General features: G+C 34.1%; 1 protein-coding gene across 1 annotated transcript in view; it reads right to left on the reverse strand.

Annotated features, from left to right (window-relative positions):
- Positions 1-5,192: 5,192 nt before the first annotated feature.
- Dhc64C (dynein heavy chain, cytoplasmic) overlaps positions 5,193-9,791 on the reverse strand; it is a gene marked incomplete in the record, with an annotated part of 92,178 nt that continues 87,579 nt past the window's right edge. The window contains 4 exon segments of the mRNA XM_067050149.1: positions 5,193-5,510; positions 7,794-7,890; positions 9,363-9,537; positions 9,627-9,744. Coding sequence (XP_066906250.1) covers positions 5,345-5,510; positions 7,794-7,890; positions 9,363-9,537; positions 9,627-9,744 — 556 coding nt within the window.

Raw genomic sequence — 9,791 nt, forward strand, 5'->3', positions numbered from 1 at the left:
CCTCCACCAACCACCCAACCACCGTCTTCGGAACCGGCCTGGGTTTCCTACCTCATGCCAATGTTCCAGGACATGAAAACTATGTTCACTACATTGATGAGCACACTTAACCTCGTGCTTCAAAACACACTCCCAAGAATCAATGGTTAGACATTGCATAATTAATTATAACATAACAGGGCTCATGAAACGCAAACTTGAGCTAGAAGCCCTTCTGGCCTCTCGTAGGCCATCCATAGTCGTACTTATGGACACAAGACTCAGCAACAACACAGACATACTTCCGCGGGTACACTACTTACAGACTTGACTCTCCCATACACGGCGGCGTCGCACTACTGTTGCGTCATGACGTCCCATCCAGACTCGTCAACGGTTCCACACTTCACGACAACAAATACACAGCCATTACAATATAAGTAAGATTAGAACACCCCTACAAAATCACCCGCGTCTACCGCAGCCCCAGTGCCAGCCACACTCAAGACCTTTCTCTGTGACATCGAGAACGACAGACAACACATCATACTAGGTGACCTAAACGCTAAACACCACTCATGGAACTGCGCAAAAGGCAATGCACTAGGAAACTACCTGACTAAAACAAAATACACAATAATACACCCCGATGCACACACCTACAGACAAACATCAAACCCCTCATACACTCTACACTTGACCTACTTCTCACGCAACAACCACACAGATTCACTAACTGCACTACACTAGATTCTAGTGACAATGATCACCTACCAGTACTCTATCAGTTAGGCAAACACACAACACCAACCCCACCTACAGACATCAAATACAACTTTCGACAAGCCGACTGGAAACTCTACAAAACACACGTATACAACAACATACCCAACATTTTAACACTCAACTCATCACAACACATAAGTATGACCCACATTCACACCCACACCAATACACATACGCACACCACCCCAACACATACACACTCTCATAAAACAACGCAATAACATCAAAAACTGCTGGTACAGGACTAAAGACCAGACCTACAGACCGATCATAAACAGCCTCACAAGACAAATAACATCCCTTATGTCGCAGTGGAAAACGTCTCTATGGTATGAACAACTACGCCGCTCACTACGATCCCAAAAACTTCTGGAAACTAGTCCGAAGTCACAACACCAAATCGAAATCGGTTAAACTCCATCGAGGCGATGAGCTCCTCACACCCGCAGATCAGGCATACGTTCTCTCCGACTACTACCTACAACGTGACAATGCACGCACCGTCTCCGTATACCACCACCAACCCCAGATCCAAAACACCATTTTCTCAACCTATAAAGACCTGACTACAACACTGAGGAAAACAAAGGGAAACAAGTCCACAGGAAAGGACAACATATCGTATGTCCTACTCAAACAGCTTCCCAGAAAAGCCCAAATGTTTCTCCTCAACATATATAACTCATGCTCTCGCCTCAGATATTTCCCAACGGAGTGGAAACATGCTATCGTCATTCCACTCCTCAAGCCCAGAAAACGAGGAGCGGATCCGGTAGACTACCGGCCCATCAGTCTCCTCAATAATATCTCAAAAATTTATGAGAAGCTAGTCCTCATACACATACGCAAACACTGCGACACACACGACGTCATCCCCCCGGAACAAACCGGGTTCTCGCGTGGTGTGAGCTGCTACCACAATGTGGCCAAACTGCAAAGCGATGCAGCAAACAACCTAAATAGGAACCTTGCCACAGCCATGATCTCACTAGACTGTACACAGCCATTTGACTCTGTATCCCACTCCACACTAATCCAACTATCTGCATATGCTGATGACATTGCCATATACTCGGCAAGCATGAATGCAGACAAGGCCATGGACCAGGCCGCCGCAGCGGCCCAACTCATCGCTAACAAACTACGAGACATAAACATTCACATGTCCACAAAAAACAGACGCCATCACCTTCTCATACAAGAAAACTCCCTACAGAGCACCTAAACTCAACGAACAGACAATACGAAACATCTCACTTACCTAGGCATTAAACTAGAAACACATCTATCTTTCACTGCACACATACAGAACAGAATACAAATCGTCAAATCAACATCATACCAACTCAAACACCTCATCTACGCACCAAGGCTGTCACTCAGACTCAAATTACTCATCTACAAAGTAATACTACGACCATCACTTCTACACGGCGCACCACTATTACACTATCTTTACCCAACAGCCCTGAAATCACTACAACAGATATGTCACAAAACAGTACACTACAGAAGATATGTTGAGGGACATCTCTGGAAAGACGTAACATGATACACATTCATAACGAACTATAGCTAGAAACTGTACAACAGATCACATGGAGATACATTAAATTCTTTGAGTCTCCCTGCTTCCTTCAATCCAGTATTCCAGTCTCTCACTCCATCCCCCCTTCCTGCGAGGTGGCAGGGCAGGAAAGGTTCCAAAAACCCTATTAACATCACCTCATAACTCCATCTACTGATGCACCCCATCCCCCTCCCCCACACTTCTCTTTCAACTTCTGCCTGTTTTTCTTATTATTTCACCATTATCTATCGTCTTTATTAATTAATGTTTTTTTTTTATCTTATATGCGATACAACACGAGGAGGCCCCTCACCTCCGGACTTAAAATAGCTCCTTTTTAGAATGGATAGCTCATATATAACATTAAACATAACAGGTAACCTTAAAATACCAAAGGTAGTAAAAGGTAAGACCCAACACGAATTACCTTTCTTTTTCACAGTAATGCACTTATTAGTTCACTTTTATTTCTGTTTTAGTGGGATTTGAAAAAAAAAAAAAAAAAAAAAAAACGTTTCAATAAATTTTTTAATAACCTAAATAATAAACCGGATTTTAATTTGGAATTGCTATCGTACGTTCTGGTAATGTATATGTATGTTATATATGTTACGTCAGATTGGAAAAAAAAAAAAAAAAAAAAAAGGAAATGAGCAGATTCAGCAAATTCCACCAACCTTTCTATGATGATCTGAGGAGTCTTATTTCACTCTAATTCTGGCCATCTTCTCCTTCCTACACCTTTAATCCTATCCTAAAGACCTAACCTTTATCAGGACCTACATTCCCTTTATGCCTGCAGAACATAGTTACCTTCCTGCAAGGACCTGCAGCTGGTATCCAATCAGTACTTCCATTCCCCTTCGCATCTGCAGACTAGTACCCTTCAGAGTGAAATTTCTATTCTACAGCTAGCACCCCATAAGACTTATCCTGTCCATTCATCTCCTTAAAAGCTACTTAACCTGTATGATCACACATCATCCAGGCCTTCTACTGTAGAGCACCTCACATTATAATTGGAGTCAGACTATCTAACAACCACCTCAAATACAAGCTTCTGATTCCATTGAAAAGTTTTTCATCAATATTTTTAATGTAGTTTTGGAAATTAACATTATTACTGCATAGTATTAGTGTATTCCTTCTTGGAATTTTTGTTCTAAAATAGTTCATCATTGAAAAATGATAATGATAGCAAAGAATCAAAAGTTCTCTAAATTGAGTTTCCTCTTTTCCTAATGCCTATAACTAGGGAAAAAAGCTGATTATTTTAGCTTGGTTAATCATAACAGGTCATAATACATCCATTCTTGTACATAGCTAGGTGGAAAAGAAAGTTGGATATTTTAATTAGGTTTGAAATTATGGCACTTTTTTGCCACAACACACGGTTATGGTGCTCTTGTGATGGAGTTGGAAATTCCGTAAAAAGACTATCTGCTTGTGCTAGTTAACCAAGACCCGATGAGAATCAAATCCAAACTACAATACAACTTTTTAAGAGGGCAGCAGAAAAGATAACCAACATAAACTTTGCTTGATCAGCCCAAGACTATGTAGGATAGAGGATACGTTCTGGGACCTCAGGTACACTGCCATGATGACCATATATAAAGGTGTAGTCTTGGGTATCCTCAGTAAACCACTCCCTGGATGAAGCTCAAATTTCAAGTCGGAAGAGGAGAATGGTGCTGCTTAAAGTTACAAAGATGTATAGGATGATGCCGTATTAGGCAGTGCAGGTGTTGGCAAAAGCGATAAGCCTATCCTCATCCTCAAGGAGGACAACCTCAAGTACAAAGAACAAAATGGCAGGGCCTGAAAACCCACCTGAAGGGACTCCAGCAGAGAATTGTTGCAACCTCTAAGCAATGAAAGATGCTCAGGGAGGATTCCATAGAAGAGTGGAATGAACAACGGGTTGTGTGTCTGAAAGGAGCAACATGGCGAACATTCTTCCCCACGTTCCAATCCAGATTGGTCCTCCTGTTTTCAGAAAGTCATAAGAGATCCATGAATCAGATAAATTACAAAATCAGCAACCACTGCCTATAAAAAAAAAAAAAATATATGACCAAAGAAGTTATTGCAACTTTTAATAGCAATTATAACCCAGTTTTCTATTTCATCTTCCAATTTATTTAGACAAACTGAAGAAGCTATGAGCAGAATTCTAGACATTGGATGATAGCATAGGTTTTGTGTGTGATCTTAATCTAACATAGGGTCGGCTGATTTTATTAATTATTAGATCATTAAATTGAATAAGAAGTATTTCAATAAACGAACTTTAAAGAGAATAAAAGAAGGAAGGATAATGGTTGGGTGGTAACTTGTGAAACTTATAATATAAAATCAGAAATAAAAACAACTTTATAATTTGAGGCCAATTATATTTTCCTTCCATCGTTTTAATTTTTTTTCTTCTTTTTTTTCTCCATTTTATAATTCACAGGCTTACTGTTTTAACACTAAAATAAAATTAATTCCGCTTTTATAAATATAAGAATTTAAATAATAAAAAATAACCATTATGTTGGTGCCGATTCGAGAAATAATTAGATACAATAAATAATAAAAATGCATAGACAAGCACTATTAACATGATTACATAAGAAAATATAAAATAAGCGTATGAAGTAACACATTGGTTCTTTAAAACACTTACTGCTCTTCATTAAAATTTATATCTAAATATAAATATATACAGAGAACATATTTCATAAATATAATGTAGTAATAATATTAGTAAATAACCAAAATAATTACATAGAGGTGGTTTTGAACCCTTAAGTAATCCAATGTTTCCATATAAACATACTTTTCTCTCTTTTTTTTTTTCTTCTAAACTTTTATATCATTTTTTAAAAACTAATACAGATAAGTAGGTACTAACAGCCAGCAATTAAGTTAAAAATAATCAAGGGTAGAAAAGGGTAGGATAAAGGGGAAAGAGGAAAAAGGAAATAAATATATACAGAATATAAAGAGAGATATGATCTAGCACTAGTTGAGCGCTGTAGATGTGAGGAGAGCTACTCCCCTCTCATAGAAGCTATGTGGTTCTTGACCGGGTGCAATGTTCAAGTCAACTGTGAAAAGAAGCTCGCTACGTGTTGAGTTAAGGTATACGGGTAAAGACAGCTTTCCAGAGTCTCCCTCTCCGCCAGCCCTATTAACAATTGATGATATAAGTATTCAAATAACAACTACATGAAATAAATGCTAAATATACATTATAAGTAAATAATCCATGATAAAATAGAAGAACAACACATATCAAATGTAATTTTATTTATTAATTATATTTCTACCCAAATTTTATTAGGAAATACTTAAACTAGTACCAAACTTTCAACTGTAATTCTTCTTGTGGTATTACAGTTAAAAGGTACTAATTTGATTCAAGTTAGAAGGTAAGTGTATAAATATTATGTAAAAATGAAAAATGCATCATTAACAATACCTGCTTTTAAAGGTTTAAAATATGATAAAATTGTGATTAGAAAGTACACAATGAGACCAACTAATAACAATTTAAGGATATTGATGATATACATATTGCAAAAAAAAAAAAAAACAATTGCAATCTTTAGTTCTGTTATTTTATTTTGATAGTTAACTAATTACCTTTTCTTTCATACTTTTTCAGAACTTTAATTTTCATCATGAACATTTATTTATTTACTTTATTTTGTGCCATGTGTGATACTTACTCCTTTTGGGTTTATATTCTACTTCTTTGATTCTGTTATTTTACTTATATTTTTAATTAAATAAATATAAATTTTCTGTCTCACTTTTTTTCATATCTTTAATTTTAAATAATTTTCATTTTGTACATGAATCTACTAACTAGACTTTCATATCTATATCATTATCTTTTTCTTTTTCTTTCCTCTTTCATAATTTATTATTACTTACTTCCAAATAATTTTTATCTTCTTAAAACATTTAGACTATACATTTTCTTCCAACACTATTTGTTTATCCATATTATCTGTAATTTTCTGTAATCTGTATTTATTTTATTGATTACGATTTTTATTTATGTTGTTTTTTTTGTTCTTAGTCCATATGAAGGTATCAAATTCTGACTGAAATGTTGATAGTATATATCACCATCTTCTCCTCATATAATATCAACGATCAACTATTGTCATATCATCAAAAGTTAAATAAGGAAAAAGAAATAAACCCAAGATAAAACAGTAATGAAAAAAGAATCAACACTTGAAGGTGGACAGACAGTCAGAAACGTCGGAAGGAATATTTTATAAATATAAAATCATTAAAAAATAAAAGGCTGAAGTGAGAAAGGAGAAAATAATTCAGTGTAACCCCCCCAGAAAATATCATATATTAGTGCGATCTAATATGATAACTGCCAAATATTTTATTCATACATTATATTTTATAAATGATAATTAATTTTGACTAGGCATGCTTTGTATTGATATGTCATCTCTGCTGATTTTATTTTTATTTTCTAACTGGAGATGCTCATATTTACTAGTGCATATGCTAAATCAGATTTTACTCTCTCAGTGATAAATGAGAGTAAAACACACAGATGTTAAAGCCTTTAAGAGTACCCGTCACAAGTATACATATGTTTTAATATTCCAGTCGTTTTTGACTAAGAGTGAAACTTCCAAGAGTAAATACCGTTAAGAGTACTCGTCAAAAGTGTACATATTATTTTAATAAGTGTACATAATATTTCTGTCATTTTTTACTAAGAGTGAAACTCACAAGAGTAAATGCCTTTAAGAGTACTCATCAAAAGTATACACATGTTTTAATATTCCTGTCATTTTAGACTGAGAGTGAAACTCGCAAGTGTAAACGCCTTTAAGAGTTCTTGTCAAAAATACAAATATAAAATTACCATAATATTTCTGTCATTTTTGACTTGGGTTACTTACAAGTGTAAATGCATTTAGGAGTTTGTTCTTATCAGAAATATACAAATTATTTTAATTTTCCTTTAATTTTTGACTTGGGTTACTTACAAGTACAGTCGGGAAATTCAAACCAATTTTGAATGATTGAGACTGCGCAGTCCTTAGAGGAGGGGGAACATTTATACCTGTAAGTACGATGTGACATTCCAATATTTGGAGAGCTCCCCCCTCTACTTCCAGTGATATCTATTAGGTCTTTACACTTGTAAACTGTTTTCTTAAGAGTATACCTACAACTATTTACAGTAAAAAACTCACCTTATGTAAACATAAAAAAAATTAAAAATTTTAGATCATGTGTTCAGAACAAATTGTTTTTTGTTCATTTAGTCATTTGATTTGCTAATAGGAAGTATTGGCACCTACAGTTCTCGTAGCATATTTTATGATTTAAATCGTTAGAATTAATTGAAATATTTTAAATATGTTTTAATATTAACAAACAACTAAACTTAAAGTAAAAAAAGTACGGAATAGTGATTACTAACCGGTGCCACCTGAGTAATGTTGTTGGCAGATCCATCATAATTGTTGATGTGAGAAGCAATTGGTTATTCCTGCACTGTGCACCTTGCAACTTGAGTCCTTTAAATGTAGTAAAATAGACATTATTTTTAACATAGAAATAGTTTTATTAAATGAAGAAGATAGATATTGGTTTTAAGTAAATTTTACTTAAAACAAATATATGAATATATGCTACAGTAATAGGACTGAACTGTCTGTAATATTATATGAATGAGAGCCAGTATCTGATATTAATTATGGAGATATAAAAGGCCGAAGGAGTGGTTAGAAATAAAAAATGACTTTACTGAGATCAATTACTTTCTAGACTTAATTAAACCTAACCAATCATTTTCAAGATCGTCTGAACATAGAAATGGGCAATTTTAGCTCAGGTAATGATGTGGCACAAAAAAGAGGTTTACCCTGTAATTTTTGATATTTTGTACTTCCATTTCAATAGTACTGAATATGAATTTGGGGGTCATTTATAGCTGAGGGAATTAAAGAGTAAACTTTAATTGTATAGTGTTTGCAATGCCACCGGTTCAAATCCAGCCTTGGGGAGTCAAATTTTCTTTTTGAGGTGGTCCAATGGAATTACTTAACTTGATCCTACCTCACATGGATAGATCAGGTTAGTTACCTGTAGATAACCCTCCCCCTGTAAGTCAGAAATGACCAGGAAGGGTTTCATAAATTAACAAAAAACAAAATATTGGCATTTGCTATCTTAATTTTTCCAAAAAATAAAAAGAAACAAAATAGTTCAAACAATTGATTTTTTATGGTGATTTTCCTGTATATAAAAATCCATTTCTGAAAAAAAAAAAAAAAAAATATATATATATATATATAGACCTATACTAAATTAGACAAGAGTAAATTAACTACATTTTATTTTAAGCTAATTCTTTTGGCCACCATCTTTCTTCATTACATTTTGGTACTCTTGTTTGATTTAATACAAAATGAAAATTAGAAGCGATTTAAATAATCCATGGTTTTCATAAATTTGTGTTCATCACCCTTAAAAACATGGAACTACAAAATACTGAAACTTTCCAGATAAAAACTCCCAATGACTAGACTTTTTTTGAGGATCACTGAAAAAATTGTAAAAATATATCTATAAAACATTCATGTCTCTTCAAACTACTTTAAAAGTTTTCTTTAATTTAAAGTTTTCTATCTAAGAATCAGTGTATAAAAATTAGTGAGTTTAATAATAACAGGTCCAACAGGACTAGACAAGACTACAGAATAGACACAAGCCTATTACCTAAAATAAATACTCTACTAATTAACAAAACCACTACAATATTTTTAGTGTCAGAAAGATGTACTTCTTCACATTGTTGAACTAATTATATAGTTTAAAAGAGCTTAGATTTTATTTATGAATGGTATAAATTAGCCTCACAATATTAAATTATTTAGCAATTTTATTTGAATTGTAGGAACCTGGTTGAAAGATTTTTTACAGGATGTCACGGATTATTAAAAATATAACCAAAACTGTAATAATAATAAATATAATTATAACATACCAGTAACAGAAAAACTGCATTCATCAGTAGCAAGGGAGGTAGATGATGGCTCAGGTATAGTAACATCCAGGATTAACTCTTCAAGAGACCAACTATTAGCCTGTGCAATGCATTGCCTAGTGGCGGTGATATAAGCCTCAGGGTTCATCAAACCACCCAACCAGATTGGAGTATTCTAAATTTTAAAAAGAATTATTTTAAGAATAAACAATACATCCTACATATATTTTTTAATAATATATAAAGCAAAGATCAAAATATAACCTTAATTTCAGACGGTCCTCTTTGCGATGCAAGCAGTGAAATTGTGTCTAACTGTTTCACTCTATTACTGAAGTCTGTTATCCATTGAATAACAGTACATCCTCTTGGAACAGTGTACCTATACAAACAATAATAAATATTTTCAAGTCTTATTTTAATTTTAAA

Source organism: Halyomorpha halys, unplaced genomic scaffold, assembly GCF_000696795.3.
Source record: "Halyomorpha halys isolate HHAL.00 unplaced genomic scaffold, Hhal_1.1 Scaffold107.1, whole genome shotgun sequence".
Taxonomy (NCBI): domain Eukaryota; kingdom Metazoa; phylum Arthropoda; class Insecta; order Hemiptera; family Pentatomidae; genus Halyomorpha; species Halyomorpha halys.